We start from the raw sequence: 18,094 nt of genomic DNA, 5'->3' as shown, positions 1-18,094 counted from the left end.
ACGGGACTCACAAAGTGATGGTTTGCAGCAAAGTTACAATTAACTTTCACTGGGGAGACAGGGATTTTTTTTTTTAAAGGAAAATGGATGGAAGAAGGAAAAGAAGCAACTGCAAAATCTCACAGTCTTCTGAGTCAGTTGAGAAAACACTGAATTATTTCAGTGGAGCCCTGTTCTGATGGGAGACATTGATTTTTTGCTTCTCTTCATTGTTTTTATTGCTGATTACATCCTCTTTTTTTTCTACATGGTCAGCAGTGGGCAGAGGTGAATAAATTAGTTTTTCTCATAGCCCATTGATTTCTGTGTTGCTACACATCGATTTCAGTTCAGCTCAGAGTACAAAAGACTGTCCTAATAGAGCTATCTAAAGCTTAGGGGCAGTGAGCTTCCTGTTGATGGAGGTTCAAACAGGCTGACCGTGCGGGGAAAGCAATGACCGGGAGAATGGCTTGGGTCATCTTTGTTGTGGAGCGAATGTGAGTAAAGTAAACCACCACTGGAGTCGAGACCAAATTAAAATTTAGGGAGCCTTTTAATAACCACTCGGCTGGCTGCTCTCTCCATGCAGCCCCGAGAGCAGCCCCGACCCTTTCTGTCCGACTATATTTAAACCCATTCACTACCTCTTGTTTTTGCAAAAACAATTATTTAAAACAAAGTCATTTTTCTTCTGTAAAGTCCACATGCCATGTACAGGGTTCTGGCGCCTGGTGGAGTAAGTAACTGCATCCCATTATCAGGAAAGTTGACAGCTATCTATTTTGTAAGGCTATTTTGTTAGTTGCAGCTGGGATTTATGGCCAAGTCTACTAGGATGACACAGATATTAGGGAGGATCTTCTCTATGGATCCTCCCTAATATCTGTGTCATCCTAGTAGACTTGGCCATAAACCCCAGCTGCAACTAACAAAATTAGGAGGAAGCATGCTCAAAAATTCCCACTCTCTAACAATCATCTTTAACGTCCTCTGTCTCCTGTTCAGCATTAAAATCTTGGAAGACTTGCTCACTTTAGGAAGAACCTACATGTCAACAAGGACAGTGTCTCTCCCACACGGTGGCATACTAGATGCTTTTCATTGGTGAGGAATTTATTATTCAAAGCAGAAAAATGTAAAACAGCAACAAGATACCACGGCAGACCTGTTAGAAGGTCTGAACATCAGAACGGTGACATCCCCAAATGCAGGTGAGGATGTAGAGCCACAGGAACTCTCATTTATTGCTGGTGGGAGTACGAAACGGTGCAGCCACTCTGGAAGATAGTCTGGCAGTTCCTTATATTAAATAAACATACTGTTCACATTGATTCAGCAATCACGCTTGTTAGGATTGATCCAAAGGAGCTGAAAACTGTGTCCGTACAGAAACCTGCACGCCCCACATTTCCAGCAGCTTTATTCATGATTGCCAAAACGCGGAAGCCAGATGTCCTTCAGTAGGTAAAGAATAACTAGGTACACCGTGCTACAACCAAACAATGGGACATTATTCAGCTGAAAGGCAATGAGCCATCAGTCCATGAAAAGACAAAGCGGGGCCTTGGATGCCTAGTACTAAGGGAAGGAAGCCCATTTGAGAAGGCTGCGTACTGTATGGTTCCACCGTTATGGCATCCTGGAAAAGGCAAACTGAGGGAGACAGTGAAAAAGGGATAGGTGGTTGGGAGGAATGGGGGGAAGGGAGGGATGACAAAGTAGGGCACAGAGGATTTTGAAGGCACTGAAAATACACTGCATGATACTGTAATGCTGGATACATTTGTCCAAACCTATAGAAGCCGAGAGTAAACCCTAATGCAAACTCCGGACTCCGAATGATAAGGATGTGTCAAGGTGGCAAAGGTACCGCACTGTGGGGCTGTTGACAGTGGTGGAAGCTATGTCAGTGTAGGAGCAGGAGGTATATGGGAACTCTCTGTACCTTCCTATCAATTTTTCTCTGAACCTACAACTGCTCTCAAAAATAGTCTTAAAAAATGAAAAAAGGGTAAAATATAATTAGCACATCAAATCATGATTTTAATGGATATCATTACCTGGGATGAAGCGAAGACAATCATTGCCATGGCAACTCACATTAAGACTGCGCAAATTATAGCTGGGGTCCTAAGACATGACCTTGAACATTTCAAACCTTCATTGCTGAATTTCAGCCCTAACTGTTCGAAAAAAAATGAATAGTACAGATGATCTAGATAAGTAATATGGACAGGAGTCTTCTGTGTTTCTATGATATATCTTAGTGCTCTTTTTTTAAAAAAAAAAAATTTTAAAGATATATTTTATTGATTTTTTACAGAGAGGGAGAGGGATAGAGTTAGAAACAATGAGAGAGAAACATCTATCAGCCGCCTCCTGCACACTCCCTACTGGGGATGTGCCCGCAGCCAAGGTACATGCCCTTGATGGGAATCAAACCTGGGACCCTTGAGTCCGAAGGCCGACACTCTATCCACTGAGCCAAACCCATTAGGGCTCTTAGTGCTCTTTTCAATGGTACAGTATGAAGCAGACTTGAATTTGTGCAGCCATAGAACTCCAGTTATAAAAATGTAGCCTTCAGCCCTGGCCAGTGTGCTCAGTTGGTTAAGTTCCCTCCTGTGCCCCCAAAGGTTGCTGGTTATTTCCGTTCCTGGTCAGGGCACGTGCCTGGGTTTCGGGCTCGATCCCTGATAGTTGGGCATGCAGGAGGCAGCCAAGCAATATTTCTGTCTCATCAGTGTGTCTGCCTCTCTCTCCCTCTCCCCTTCTCTCTCTCTCTCTCAAATCAACAAAAACCCATTTTTTAAAAAATGTAGCTCACATTATTTCCAGAACCTTGTTTGATTTCTGAGTCACCAGCCACTTTAATGGAAAACAACATGTTTTTCCTTGGGTCTAGCCTGAGATTTTCTAGTTAATTCATGGTTGGAATTTTTGTTTTGTTACTTATTATTATACATTATATAGTTAGCGAACAGTCTGTCTTCTACCCCTTCTTGGCATTGAGCTTTCCTGGCCTGGCATTGGGGTGGGGCGCTGGTCAGGTCAGGCCTATGGCGAGCTCCCCGGCTCCGGCCTGTACGCAGGGCTGTTGTGCTCAAGGTGGGAAATCTTCAGAAATCCTCCCGTGTCACATTAGGAGGCCCACGGCTCTCTTAGGCTCTCTCTCTCTGCCTCCCTCGCGGTGGGCTGAGTTCCTGTGGATGGCGCTCTCTCCCAGGGTTCCAGAGAGGGAAGCAGACACCCTTCCTGCTTTTTTGCTGTAATCGCTTCCGATTGGCCTCCTGGCCTTTGCCCCTGCTGCCTGCCAGTCTGTGCTCGGCACCAGCCGAGGAGGACAGTGCCATGACTCTGCTTACAAGCCTCCGGTGGCTTTTCTTTTCACTCCCAGCAAAAGGCAAAGGCCCTGCATGGAAGGCCCTTCGTGTGATGTCCTGCTGCTCCTGCTCTGGCTACTCCAGTCCTCTTGCTGCTCTTGGAACGCGCGAGGCAAGCACCTCCTGAGGGCTTTGCACTGCCGTGCTTGTCTCCCCAGCTCTCTGAATTGCACCCCCCCTTCCCATCTCCAGTTTGCTCATGTGTCACCTCGCAGTGAGGCCTACCCCAACCACACTGTTTAAAACGTAACCCACCCCAACGCGCGCCCCCCACCGCTCTCCCCCCCCCCCCCCCCGGCCTGGCTGACTCTTACATAATGCTCAGTTCTCTGCGTCAATGACCCATCCTCCTGGCAGCCTCCCCAGCTCTCCAGGGCCTGCTGTGGACTCCCCAAGCCCCTTATCCTGTCTCTCCTGTGAGCACTGACCATGGGGTCACGTCAGAGTCTGTTTACTGGCCTGCTTTTCACCGGGATGCCCAGCACAATGCTTGGCGTGTGACAGGTGCTCATTATCAGTGGATTGCGTCAATAAATGGTTGGATGAATGAGAATGAGTCCTTTCATTAAAAAACGTAAAGATTACCGAGAAGGTTAGATAGAAGGCGTGGGAAGCGTTTAGTATGGTGTTTGGCTCAAAAGCAGGTAATTTATGTTTATGATTTGTGTGATTGGCAGGGGAGGATGTCTTACCACAGAGCATCCATATGCCTGTCATTCAGTCCCAGTGAAAATGGCGTTGACTTTCCTACAGAAGAAATCAGGTGAACATGCTTGGACAATGTATGCTGGATGGAAGGGGCGTCCTGGGTTTTGCCTTCTGCTCTGAGTGTTCAATCTGGGGAGCCCCCCTCCCCCCTTCTTATCTCACCTCTTGTTAGCACTGCCTGGCTGTCACAGCCCAGCTCCCCGGCTCACTAGCACCTTAGGAGGTGCTCGTGCATGGAAATGACTTATTTCACCTATAATTAAGAGCCTGGGATGGGGGATGGGAAAAGCAGGGTGGACTACCATGTGATGATGCAGGGTCCAGCCCTTCTGGGGCTCCTCAGTCTCACGTAATTATGGTTTTGCAACATAGGCAACTATATGAGACATTTCTTATATGTAAGTGTGTAAATCAGCAAAGAATTGCTTTAATGTTTGAATTGAATAGTCAGGTTGCCTTAATCATGGAGGAATTTTGGTACGAGATTATGGTGAAGACAGTTAGGAATTTGGCAACAGTTGGAGAATGGTGTTGGGACTGTGGCAACTGGAGGGTGGGGAGGGCATTAAGGTGGAGAGAGAGAGAGAGAGAGAGAGAGAGAGAGAGAGAGAGAGAGAGAGAGAGAGAGAGGAAATGCCAGCCCAGGACAGGAGGTGGAAAGATCCCAAGGCTCAGTTGCCCATTTCCTCCTTGTTTCATCCCAGAGCCGAGCCGCTGAGTCAGCTGATGACAAGATGATGTGGTGCCCGCCCCCTTTCCCACCCATCTGAGCCGTCCCAGCGCCTGCCCTGTGATGACCTGCATGGTGCTGCCTGGGAGGGAAGGGACTGTGTCAAGCCAAGAGCATTCTCTGCCCCGGGCAGCCCTGGGCTTAGTTAGAAAGTGGCACTAACCATCACTCTGCTTCTACACCGACCTGCAGGAAGGCGTGGCACCAGGCCTGCGGCAGGAGCAGGGAGAAGCTGGCACCCACATGCATGGGCATATTACCCCCTACACACACCTGTGCATGTGGTCATGAAACATGCAGTCGAACTTGTACCCATGGGACGGGACCACTTGAGGTTCCATCCACTTTCAAAGTGCATCTGCCCAGAGAGACGTTAGGTGAGCAGTCAGATACTGTAGCTCAGATTCAGGGTGATAGCTGCATGGCCTTGGGGAGGTTTCCATTATTAAAGGATCATACGGTAGTAACAATACTTAGAGCGGCGAATAGACATGAATTTCTGGCGCTGAGTGAGTGTTCCGTCTGGGGAAGCTATGGCTGCCATTGCTATTGCTCCTGTCGAGCCCAGCAGGGCAGGGGTGACAGGCAGCAGGGCCCTGGAGTCCGTCAGACCTGGGTTAGTGGCTCTGTCACTCCCTGACTGCAACCCCAACCTCGGGGAGCCACTTCCCCCTTTGATGTTGTGGTTTCTTCCTTTGTAAAACTCAGTGAGTAATAGTTGCTTTGTAAGATTTTTAAAAAAGAATTCAGTGAAACCATAAAGGACCTAGTGTATGAAAGACCTTTGATACAGTACCTGGCATAAAATAAAAAGTTAATATTAACCATCGTATTTATTGATGCTGATGATGATAATGATGGTGGGGGTGTCTCCTGTGCTCACTCAATCATTAAATTGCAACTAGTCTCTCCCCCCCCCTCCCCCCCACCACCGCATAATCCTATTGTAATGTTCCTTTCCCCACCGGAACCTTCCTGCTGGCTCTGTGGAATTTTAACTTTATTCATTTTGGGTTGAGTCATTGCCCCATTATTCCAAGGATTCTTAGAATTAGAATCCTAGTCTCAAGAATTTGATGCCAGACTATTATAGTATCTATGTACTAGTATAAAAGATGAGCCATATCAAAAAACCACGTAGAGGAGGGTGAGGGCATGCCCCATTCCCTGCTGTGACCAAAACCATTAAATGGTTGGCGGGCTGTGGAGTTGTTAAATCTCATCATGGTGTGGGTGGCTATGGGGGATCCTTCAGTTGATATGCTTTGGGGGTGCAAGTAACAGAGAATCTAACTCGAATGATGGGGCTGCAGCCACCGGGAGCTGTACTGCCTCGGATTGCTGGTTGTCCAGAGCGGGTCCAGAGTGGGGTGGCATCCAGATGGACCGGACTTGGTGGTGCCATCTTCATGGCCTATGACTGTGTTGGCCCAGCATTCCTCCAGGGGGCAGCTTTATTCTCAGGTTGGCAGTGAAGTGGTGGCAGCAGTCCCCAGGTTCTCTTCGATGTCCAGAGGGAATTCCCTTACAAGTTTCCCTTAAAGGTTGGGAGACTTTCCCCCACAGCCCCAGTGAGCTGTGCCTTTTACTTCATTGGCCTTCCTGGGTCATGTATGCTCTCCTAACTAACTGCTGGCAAAGGGATGGAGTTATGTTGAGTAGCTTAGGCCCTGGTTGGCAAACTGTGGCTCAGGAGCCACATGAAGCTCTTTGGCCCCTTGAGCATGGCTCTTCCACAAAATACCACGGCCTGGTCGAGTCTATATTGAAGTGGCATTAGAAGAAGTTTAAGTTTAAAAAATGTGGCTCTCAAAAGAAATTTCAGTCGTTGTACTGTTGATATTTGGCTCTGTTGACATTGAGTTTGCCGACCACTGGCTTAGGCCAACCAGGACCCACCTGGGAGATGGAGCCACTGCACAATCGGTACTGCTTGCTACCGATTTTCTTTTTGGCTTGTTGGAGGGACGCAGGCTTTTCAGTTTGGTTGAATTGTTGGTCTAATGTTACAAGTGCCCTGTATCATCTTGCACAACTCTGGGGCATGCTGGCCCGAATGGCAAAACTGGAATTACCAGCACCGACCACTATGTATATTGATCGCATCAAAAAATCCTTCAGGTCATCTTACCCTTGAGATATGTATTTTGTTCTTAGTGAATTCATTGGCTTAAAAAACAGGTTAATTATAATGATTAGCAATTCTGCGGTAAAATACACAAGAAGTGGCCAGGAGAAAAGGCATAACACCGAGCAATTAGAGCGCACAGGCCTGGGGGTGGGACGCAGGAAAAGAGTCCGAAAGCAAAGAGACCAGAACAGCTTTGACGGGGCCTGTCTCCCCTTTTCCATTTCCCTTGGGCACCGGAGTATCCAGCTCATTGCCGTGATCTTTCTTTGTAATTTCCCACGGGTCTGTCTGATCACAGCTGAGAAGGGGGCTGGACAAAGGCCGGGGGGTGAGACAGGTCTGGCATCTGGTGCTGCCCAGGTGGATCGGCGAGTGCTGGCAGACGTGGGCAGAGCTCAGGATCTGGAGGCACGGCCACCCCCACAGGGGCTCACGATGGGCCGACATGCAAGGCCCTCGAGGGCTGTAGCCACATCGTGGAGACCTGGAATGCCAGGCGTGGGACTTGGCACTTGTTTCTCTAGGTGGCAGTTCAGACCGACGCTCAGAGTAGACCATGTTCCTTCCTTAGAGCCCCGGGTGAGGGCTGCTCCCGGGCGAGGGCCTTTGACAGCTGCACTGGTATTAAGCTCAGAGAGGATTCCATCTGGCTGCATAAACAGTGCTGTCTCAACTCCACTGTGGCAATAACCGACTTCTGCTTAAAAAATGACTTCTCAGGAAGTCAACTCAAGTACTCTTGGTCGCCGTGGGCGGGAGGGGTGTCAGCAGGCACCAGCTGGGCTCCCAGTGCTCCAGGGACTGACTCTCGAGAAGCGTTTTGGTAGAAGAGCGGCTCTTGGAGAAGCTTTGCAACCCCGAGGATTTGGCCGCCAGAGCCTGCTGCTGGCAAACACCTTCCCGGGAACACATGTGGTCCCCCAGACGTTGGCCCCCAGCCCTCCTCTGTGCCAGCCAGGCAACTGGGCACCGCCACTCTGTTTCCGCAAGGCCAGCCTGAACCATTCCTGACTCCTGGTGACTTTTTCTGCCAGAGGCTCTCTGAGGAATACTATCCTGTCCTTCGTTTTCTACTTCCTGTGAGGTCCTCAGGAAAAGCACAGGCCCCTTTTTATCTTTGTCTATTTATGTCTTGGTTCTTTAGGGAAGTAGAGAGACTACGAGAAGGGACAAATCCTGGAGAAGTGACAAATGCTCAAGGAATCTCGAGCTGCTCTTGTAGAAGGAATTATTGGTCTAGATCAGTGGTCAGCAAACTGCAGCTCGCGAGCCACATGTGGCTCTTTGGTCCCTTGTGTGTGGCTCTTCCACAAAAGACCACGGCCTGGGCGAGTCTATTTGAAGAGGTGGCATTAGAAGAAGTTTAAGTTTAAAAAATTTGGCTCTCAAAAGAAATTTCAATCGTATTGTTGATGTTTGGCTCTGTTGACTAATGAGTTTGCCCACTACTGGTCTAGATTAAAAAGTAACTGCTGCTGTTTTGTTTTGTTTTGTTTTGTTTTGTTTTGTTTTAAAGCTACTGTGATGGGCCTAACCCCTGGGGTTTCTTGCTTTGGGGACCATAAAGGGCTTCCAGTGACTTGCTCCGTCCACCGCACAATGGAGGTGAATCTTGTCCTTTCCTCGGTGACCTCTGCACAGTGGTATAGTAAGGCTCCTCTCCCTTCCCTTCTCTAAGTCAGGAAGGCCTGGGTAGTAAATGTGACTACTTAAGCAAATGTGAAAGAGCTCCCTTCCCTTCTCTAAGTCAGGAAGGCCTGGGTAGTAAATGTGACTACTTAAGCAAATGTGAAAGTTGCAAGCAAAAGCCTCTTAAAACCACTTGTACTCAAGTATAGTTATAAGGATTTCTGCAAAAGCTAAAGAAGCCTCATTGGTGACAATAGCAAAATTACAGTGTGGGCAACTGCTGAGCATCTTCCTTTCTCTGTGTCCTGCCCCCTCCTCACTTCCCCTCCCTGCATCCCTTCCTTTCATAGACGCCTATTGAATGCCTGTGGGGACAGGCCGGTAGGGATTCAGTGGTGAATAAGGCAAGTGTGGTTTCTGCTTTCTTGTAGCTGACAGGCAGGTAAGTGAGGGCGTAGCCTTGAATCAAAGGACAGTAGTGACAGATTCGTCTGTGATGGGAGCCTGCGATGTAATTGATTAGGACCCAACAGTTTACATTTCTGAGGTCTTGTTTTCCAAATCGTCAGAATCCTTTGGCGAACTGATGTTTACCACAACATTTAGGGTTTCTCCCCTTGCTTTTGCATAAAGTATATTTGTTAATCTCTGTACACATTACGGTGTGGCTAATTTTTTTCAGCATTGGATCAGTACCCCAGTGAGTTGGCCAATATTCAATAGATTTGACATATTTGTAAATATTTCCTCTGTATTTCTTTTGGTGGTTCTAGCATTGTACAGGCAATAGCAGTGGGATGGAGATTGCAAGGACTTTGGAGTGTGGTTTTGTCCATCTTCCTTGGCACTTCAGCTAAGCAGGACCTAGTGGCAGGTGGCAGAGTCTGTCCAGTGGGATGCAGGGGAGTGATACACACCCCTTCTAGGTCAGGCTTCTAGGCCTCTTGCACAGGCTGCCACGCTCTCTTCTTTTCCCTTTGTCTCTGGGCTGGAAAGAAAAAGGCGAGTGGAGAACTCGGAAGCTCTAGGCTCAGGTGTTAGCTGCTGTTTTTGTTAGTAAAGTTTTATGGACACACAGCCACACCCCTTTGTTCATGTATTGTCTATGGCTGCTTTTCCTTTCAAAGGCCGAGTCCAGTCCAGTAGTTCCCCCTTAGCCATGGTTTTGCTTTCTGTGGGTTCTCTTACCTGCATTCAACCATAGTGCACAGATATTAAGTGGAAAAATCTAAGAAACAAAGCACTCATAAATTTTAAATTGCACACTGTTCTGAGTGGCATGGTGAAATTTTGCACCATCCTCCTCCATTCTGTCCATGAGTCATCCCTTTGTTCCAGCTTGCAGGCTCCCAATCTCTCCTCTTTCCTCCATAGTAACATATACAGTCTCCCAAGTTCTTTCCCAGATGTTGTCTTGATTGATCCTCACTGCGGACTTCCTTAGGTGGTAAAACATTCTCATTGTTCAGGTGAGGAAACCGACCCAGAGAGAAGTGACCTACCCAAGGTGACTTAATTAGCAAGCAGCATGACTGACACCAGATCGCGGGCTCTTCCCACCCCCACGGGGACTATGGTGGTTTTAGTGATCACTCTAAATTGAAGCAGAATGTTTTCCTTGGTTCTTGGTTTGCATTCAAAACGCACCAGCCTGTCAAATTGCTTTTGGGCATTAGCCCATCCCCGAACAGTCACCATAACAACACAGACATATAGAGAGGAATGTGGGGTGGGCAAAACGGACGCCAGTCCAGAGGAGGAGAGTTTTGCAGGGTGTGTGTGTGTGTGTGTGTGTGTGTGTGTCTGTGTGTGTGTGTCATGGTGGTGGTGGGGATTTCAAGGGCTCATCCTGCATATTTTGGGTAACTTTATGATCTAGACTGAAAATCGGTGAGAGGGGCACTGTCCTTGGTCTTTAACATCCTAATTCACCCAAGAGGACACCTCTTATGAACCCAGCACAACCTCTCGGAACTATACACTGCTCTGAGGCCAGTGTTGGTCAAGATGTGATTCCCAGGGGGAATGGGTGCTGTTTAAACAGGTAGATTCCTAAGCCGACCCAAGAGCTACCGCGTGAGACTCTCTGGAGGAAAGTCCCAGGAGGATGTTTTTTATTTTTATTTATTAATTATTATTTTAAAAAATACTCTTATTGATTTCAAAGGGGAATGGAGAGAGAGAGAGAGAGAGAGAGAGAGAGAGAGAGAGAGAGAGAGAGAGAGAGAGATTGAGAGATTGAGAAATGCGGTGCAAAGATGGAAAATCTTCCTTGTGGAAGGATGGGAGAGGAGAAGATGTAGAGCAGGAGGGACTCTCACCACTGGCTGGCGTGTCCGGCAGAGCAGGGTGCTAGGTGCTAGGGACTGGGTGGCAGAGGAGAGCCCCTTCCTGCCCCCCTAAGCCTGGGAAGAGTTTGATGGGGCTGAGGCATTAGTATGGTGTCACTTGGCTCTTTTCCTGCCCAGACCTCCCCCAGCCCATCATTTAAAGTGCCATCCCCTGCTCATTAGCCAAATAGAGCAAATAAGAATGAGGAGAGAGGTGGGTGGAAAGTGAAAGTTAGAGAAGTGCCTGGGCCGTATCGCAAAGCAGCAGGCTTGCTTTCCTTGGGTTAGGGACTGGGGTGGGGCCACTCTGCCCTCAGGAAGCTCCTCACGTGATGTGGTGCGGGCAACCCAGACTCTGTTTTGTGGGTCTCCATTCCCTCCTTTTCCCAGTGCTCTGTAGAACCTGCACCACTGGGCACAGACGGAGGGACAGTGATGGAGCCCAAGAGACACAGTTGAAAGTGAGAAATATACCTGAGTTTACAAATAAAGTTTTATCAGCACACAGTCCCACACATTCATTTATGTACTGTCTGGTTGCTTTCATGCTACAACAGCAGAATTTGAGTAGCTGCAACAGAAATGGCACGGCCTGCAAAGTCTCAGATATTTACTAACTGGTCCTTCAGGGAAAGACTTGGACATCCTCTGGGTCTCGAGAGCTCTCGTGGTATTTAAATGCTTGGCCTTGAAGTGACTCTCATCACTATACTCCCAACTCAGGGGCCAGAATGATCACATGACCCTGAGCCAGAAAGTACATCCTACTATGTGCCCAGGAGGGGGGTGGCCAGAATATTGGGTACTAATGATCACCACAACAGCCTAGTATGTGTTGGACCCAATACAGGTGCTGAATATAGAAAGATAAAACCAAATCCCTGATCTCAAAGAACTCAAGGAATGCTGGGATTTAGGGAATGAGGACAGGCTAAGAGTAGAGTAGATTCAGCTGTCCTTCCCGGGAATACCTAGCTCAGTCTTGTCTAGATTGCCTGAGAGAGAAGGGGCTCTCTCAGCCACATGATCGCCAGACCTGGGGACTGGCCGGCTTGGCAGGCGGCAGGGGCGACAGATTTCCTTGATGAACATTTATATCAATAATAGAAGGGTTGTTTAACAGGAATTCTTAAAGGAAAGATGAGATAATTTCATGTTTTGATATTCGTAAAATTGATTCCGTTGAAACGGGAGCTCTGCAGCGCATATTATTGCTGCTATAATTTTGGCAAAGATGTAATTGAAATTGGCACAGTGTCTGGGAAGGGGGATCCAAGAAGGAAAGAGATGGTGTGATGTGCCAGGAAGCAGAGGCCCGGGACCAGGTCCCGGTGGCCTGGTGAGAGCCAAGAGGGTGGCCCAGCAGACCTTCACCATGGAGGGCCGGGAGAGAGAGGAGATTGCTAGCATTTCTGGTGGTGCTGAGGCTTGGGAGGGAGTGGGAGCAGCCCAGGGAGGGCTGAGTGTCTGTGTGTGGTGCGGGAGAGACATTTAAACATCGTAGGAATGGAGGATAAATTTAAAATCCATCAAGCGCAGTTGAGACAGAATGACAACGTGAGGAGCATGAATCACTCTTTCTAGGGACCCGCCCCACTATTTGCAGGATCCGAATTGTCTATTCTCCTGCCTTCCTGCTCCCCACCGAGCTCAGCTCACGCCGGACCCTCGACTTCCCTCCCCTGGCTCGCTTGACTCAGCCCTGGTGGCCGAGGATGCAGTTCTGACCAGCACGTCCCCATGAAGGAAGACGCGTCACCAGGGGAGGCAGGGCCAGGGGCTGGGGGACAGCATTCTGGGAGGGCCCCTCTCCTCCCCAGTGCACAGTGGGTGCTCAGGAAGCACTGGGTGAGTGAGCTGGATGCCATGGCTTCTCCGAATATGGAGAGTGCAGGGCCCTTCTTAGAGCCCAGGGCATGTGTGTGCCATGTGTGGTTACGAGGAGCCTGGCTTGGAATGTGGGTGGGAAAAGGCTGGGGATTGAGGTGTTGGGAGGGAGACAGCGGGTATTGTTGAAAGTTGGCAAGTTCAGAGCCTCTCCAACCAGAAGGACTGCCCCCGGCCTCAGGCTTGCTATGGGAACTGTCTCTGAATCCTTTGGCACATGCTCTTCCTTTCTCACCTGTGATCCTCTCCTGTCCCTCACCGGGCAAGTTCTAATGAAACCCAGCCCAGGCCTCCTCTCCACCAAGCCCTCCTGACCACCCCCAGATGGGCTGGGGTGTCCCCAGAAGCTCAGGTAGGTCCACGCCCACCTCAGTCTGGCATGACATGTCGTGTGGTCAGAATTGTTCTTCCTGTTTCTCCCAAGAGGAGCACGTGGGCTCAATCCAGCTTATCTCAGTGTGCCCAGGGCTGGCACAGAGAGAATGAGAGTGAGGGCAGCAGGGTGTGGAGCTCGCTAGAGGAACCAGGGTTTGGGGAGAAAGTCTTCCCCTCCAGCGGGAGAGAAACCTCAGCTAGCCCTTGGGTTAGCTCATTCCCCTTGCAGAAAGCAGCACCCTGGACATTTGTCCCTGTTGCATCCGGTTATTTCTTTGACCCGTGTCTTCTGCACCAGGCTGTGACGTGTATGGGGCAGAAATCCAGTCGGTTGTGCTCAGCTCTTGGTACCAGCCTCTGGCAGCCGGCCTGGTGGGTGCCCTGGATGCTCCTGGGTTCAGCCATAACTGATCGCTTCCTGTGAACAAGTCTGAGTCTTGTTCTGGAGGACAATGCCATTAACCCTTTTCTCTTCTGTTTCCCTTGTGCCCAACCCTTCCTCCCCTTCCCCACGCCTCTCCTTTATCACCTCTTTCCTCCCCCTCCCACAGAGCAATGTTCTGTGATGGTGCCCGAGATGCGTGGACTGAGTCCAGGCCGCAGGCTACCGGAACCCATCCCCTACCCAGCTGCAGGCGGGAGCCCTGAGCCAGGGTCCGCGGGCCACCACCGCCACGTGCTGGCTCTGCCCGAGGAGGAGGCATGGCGACCCCAGCAGTGCGCCCTGCTCGAAGCCGACGCCTCCGAGGAAGTGGGCATCCTGCCGGCCTCCCCGCACACCGCTGCCTCTGGCTTGGACAACTTCTTCCCGGTGCAGGAGGGCGAGGGCACCGGCTGGGAGGGCAGCTCCAGCCCCTTCCTCCCTGTGAGCCCCGATGTGATAAAGCGGAGGCGCGGGGGCCTCATCGAGCAGCGCGACATCATCAAGGCCCACGAGGCGCACAAGATGCAGAGCACCCCGCAGGCCCGACGCAAAGAGTGGGAGTGAGTACTACGGGGGTGCGGGGGTGGGTCCTGGGGAGTGGCCCAGCTGGGCAGGATGAGCGGCAGTGGGCAAGGCCCTGTCTGGGATCTTAAGGGGGCGGGGTTTCCCATGACTAAGGGCCCAGGGAGACAGATGCGTGTGTCTCTAAAGAGGCCCCTGCCAGTAGCCCCCATCTCATTCACCAGCTGTGGGTCAACGCCTGTCAGATGCTCCCCAAAACACAGTTTACTAAGAGCCATGGGAAAGGATGCGGGTCTGTTTCATACTGACTTCCCTGAAAAGGGGAGCTCTGTAAACTTCAGAGAAGCCACCCAAATGAGTGTCATCTAGGTCTGGTCATTCCTCTGGAGCTGCGGCTGGCCCTGCTCTTTCTAATGCCATCCTCGGTGAATGATTCCATTTTGGGGCCAGTCTTTAGTGGATGGAAAAGACTGACCAAGATCTGTGTCCGTAACTTGACCCCTGATCTTTTTGGACAGAGCAAAAGAATCTCCGTTCTGTCTTTGGCCGCCTTTCACTTAATTTGCGTCTGTTGAGAACTTTGGTTTTTCTTCCCAGGAGTCATACATTGAAGGAAGATCATATTTCCTTTAATTCTCAATCTCCCCAGGTTTATCCCACACCACAGGGCTTTGCTTTGTCTTTGGATGCCAGTGTTTATTCTGCATGTTTGCGTGTCCTGTGGCCTGTATGTGTTTATTGCCTCTTGCCTTAGATTGTTGAGCTGTGAAGGGCAAAGAAACTAGCAACAGGTGCTTTTTGATCCTGGTGGAACCTATCTACATGGTTCCAGTGGACAGGAGTCCATGAGCTGGTCTCTGTTGGTCTTTCCCTGTGTGTGTTAGTCTGTGCATTAGTTTGTTTGTTCATTCACTGAGCCCTGATGCATGCCGGAATCCTGGGATTCAGAAAGGCACTGGGCACCCACACAGATCTCAACAAACCTTTTTTTCCTGTTGTTCATTTTGAAATGCCATTAGTTTATAAAACCTTACCAGCTCTCTCCAAGTGCCAACAGCATTCTAAGCACCTTATCTATATTTTTAACTCACTAAAGGCCAGTGTATGAATTCATGCACAGGTGGGGTCCAGCCGGCCTGCCCTGAGGGGGGCTGATTGGGCCAGGCTAGCTAGAGGGAGGGGCTGCAGGGGGCGATTGATCAGGGGTGGACCCGGCCTGGAGGAGGGGTAGCAGGAGGTTGAGGGGGTGCCAGTCGGGGCCCAATCGGGCTGGTTGTCTGCCATAGTGTGCGTCGTAACAATGGGTTGTTCAGGTCATTCTATTGTTCTGGTCTCCTGGCTTTTATATATATATAGATGCTAATCCTCACTATTCTTGTGAGGTAGTATAATGATGGTCCACATTTAAACAGTGAGGCACAGAGGAGTTCAGTGACTTTCTGAGGTGACTCCAGGACGTGCTGCCTTGTTGCTGTGATTTGTAATTGATTCATGATTTGAACCCTGGCAGTTTGGTTCCAGAATCCATGCTTTTAACTTCAATGATAGAGGGCCTTTTATTCCACTTCCCACAGCACTTAACTTCTTGTCTCAACCACCCATTGAGATGCCGAGGCAAGAGCACTGGCTGGGGTCTCATTGCCAGGACCACCCAGTGGTGTGACCTGGATTCAGTTGCCTCATCGTGGCTTTGAAAACCAATAGGAGGAAGTGGATGAATATTTGACTACCATGCAGCTCTGATGACTGGGATTTCTTTATATTCAAAAGCACTATATTTGTATACACCTACGTCTTGTCGAGGATGCTCAGGAAGACAACTCGAGGCCAGAGACTGTCTTGCACATTCTTCCTGCCACTCACTGTGTCATATGGCCTAACTAGAATGCCTACAATCTCCCTGAAAAACTAGCTTCACCACACTAGCACTGACGCCTTTCTCTAAGTGAAACGTTTGCTAGCTGGAGGATCCGTAGTCTAATAGCAGCCGCCTACGTGGGGTGCTGGCGAGGATGGTTGTGAGACTGTGTTTTCACCTGGGCTCCATGAGAAGGTGGAGCCCAGCAGACAGACCAATGGCCATATCAGCCTTCTTCAGGGTAGCCATGGAGACCAGTGGCCCTGGCGGAGGGGCCATGTAGAGGTTGAGAAGGAGTGGCCGGGAGGTCAGAGGAAAGCCCGAGAGCACAGAGACACCAGCGTGGAAAGAGGAGCGTGTTCATCACAGCCGTTCGTGTGGGGTGCTGCCGAGAGGGAAGATACCATGAGGCTGGGGGAGGAAGGCTGGTCTGGCAACATGGAGGCGACCATGGGAGCCGTGTCATTGGGTGACGAGCAGGTCCAGTGCAGTGGGGTGAAAAGAAAATGTGAGGTGGTCCGGCCAGGGCTGGATGGAGTGTAAGCTTGTTGAAAGCAGGACTTTGTCTGCAGCGTACAGAACACTGCCTTGTAGGTAGTTGGATCACAATAAATACTCATTTTAAGAACGGAAATAAGTGTACGGAGCGGAAGGGAAACCTGCTCCAGCCAGCTGGCTTCCAGGGAAAGAGGCAGCTGAGTGTCCTGGGCCGGCCCTGTGGCTGTGCAGGTTGTGACTGCACAGGGTCTTCCACCTGAACAGTCAGCAGGGGGTGTGGGGCGTCTCTCTTCTGCCCCCTTCAGGGCTGCTCAGGACCCAGGACCCTGTGCCTACTGCATACCACAGAGAGACAGAGCCTTCTCCTCTCTTCTGTCTCCTGCCTCTGGCTTCTCTTTCATTTTATAGACAGATCCTCTGCTCTGGGACAGAGGCAGCCACAGTAGGAAATCAGGAAGCATTCTCTGTCAGTGTCCCTGCCACTCCCCTCCCCCCCCCAACCCCAGTCCAACCCCAGGGCCCACTCACTGCCCACAAAGCTGACTGCCCACGGCACACCTGACAGCGTTACAAACCCTGCCTCCCTAGCACCAACTCAGGACTCTGGTGATGCACAAAGCAGATGAGGACCCAGCCTGGGAAGTTTCCAGCATTTGGTGCCTTGGGCTGGTGGGGAAGGGAGGGACAAAGCTGGTAGTAGAAGGAGGTGAGAGAGGAGGAGGCCTCGCGGGAAGGGTGTTTTTTCCTGTGGGTAACTCAGAGCAAGTTTCCTTGTGCAGGCTGGTATTTCCCAAAGAACCTTAAACAAGGCCAACAACAACCCAGTACATTTTTTTATTATTATTATTGATTTCAAAGAGGAAGAGAGAGGGAGAGAGATAGAAGCATCAATGATGAGAATCTTTGATCGGCTGCTTCCTGCACGCCCCCTACTGGGGATCAGGCGCTTCCTGCACGCCCCCTACTGGGGATCAGGCCCACAACCCTGGCATGTTCTTGACTGAGAATCGAATCGGTGACCTCCTACTTCATAAGTTGAAACTCAACTGCTAAGCCACACTGGCCAGGCCAAAGAACCTTTTTAATAGCTTTCCTCCGGCCCAGTGTGCTGGTTACAGACCTCTCGGCTAACACCAAGTATCCCTCGTGTGCTAAGTTTTTAGTTTTAGCAAGTGGGCATGAAACCATGTTTTATTGGTATTTTAATATAATTCCATTCAGTTTGCCAAATGTTTTCCTATGTACTGTCTCCCCTGGCCCTTTCCATGACCCTGTGAACTAGCGGTTGTCATCCCTCATTTACAGTAAGGAAAAGTGGGCCTCAAAATTACAGGCGGTGCTAGATTGGAAGACCCAGGAGGTCATGATGGCCGCCGCCATTCACTGGCCATGTGCTTTGCATGTGTCGTGTATGATAATGCGAGCTATACAGACTAGACACGTCTCATCTGGGACCCTTACTGCGTGTGGATTTGGAAGAAAGGAAATTCTGTGTAACTTGCAAGTCTGCGTAGGTTGGTAAAACTTACTCCGTGGCTCAGTAATCATAGTACTTATCACACCCTTGTAATTGCCTGTTTACACATCTGTATCCTCCACTAGACTATGAAGCAGAGAAGCGTGTCTGCTCCCCATTG

The 18,094-nt window shown here is 49.9% G+C and overlaps 1 protein-coding gene across 9 annotated transcripts in view; it reads left to right on the top strand.

Annotated features, from left to right (window-relative positions):
• The window catches only part of CACNA1E (calcium voltage-gated channel subunit alpha1 E), a 371,824-nt gene that overhangs the window by 46,641 nt on the left and 307,089 nt on the right, over positions 1-18,094 (top strand). For all 9 annotated transcript variants that reach the window (XR_004988714.2, XM_036442246.2, XM_045583159.1 and 6 more), the window contains exon 2: positions 13,707-14,139. Coding sequence is in view for 8 of the 9 variants with exons in the window: in XM_036442246.2 (XP_036298139.1) it covers positions 13,721-14,139 (419 nt within the window). In the remaining variant the exon portion in view is untranslated. The remainder of the gene's footprint in view (positions 1-13,706; positions 14,140-18,094) is intronic.

The sequence above is a fragment of the Pipistrellus kuhlii genome, unplaced genomic scaffold, assembly GCF_014108245.1.
Source record: "Pipistrellus kuhlii isolate mPipKuh1 unplaced genomic scaffold, mPipKuh1.p scaffold_m20_p_18, whole genome shotgun sequence".
NCBI classification, from domain to species: Eukaryota; Metazoa; Chordata; class Mammalia; order Chiroptera; family Vespertilionidae; genus Pipistrellus; species Pipistrellus kuhlii.
Note: the sequence above shows the minus strand (reverse complement) of the source record. Positions and strands in the feature narration are given on the sequence as shown.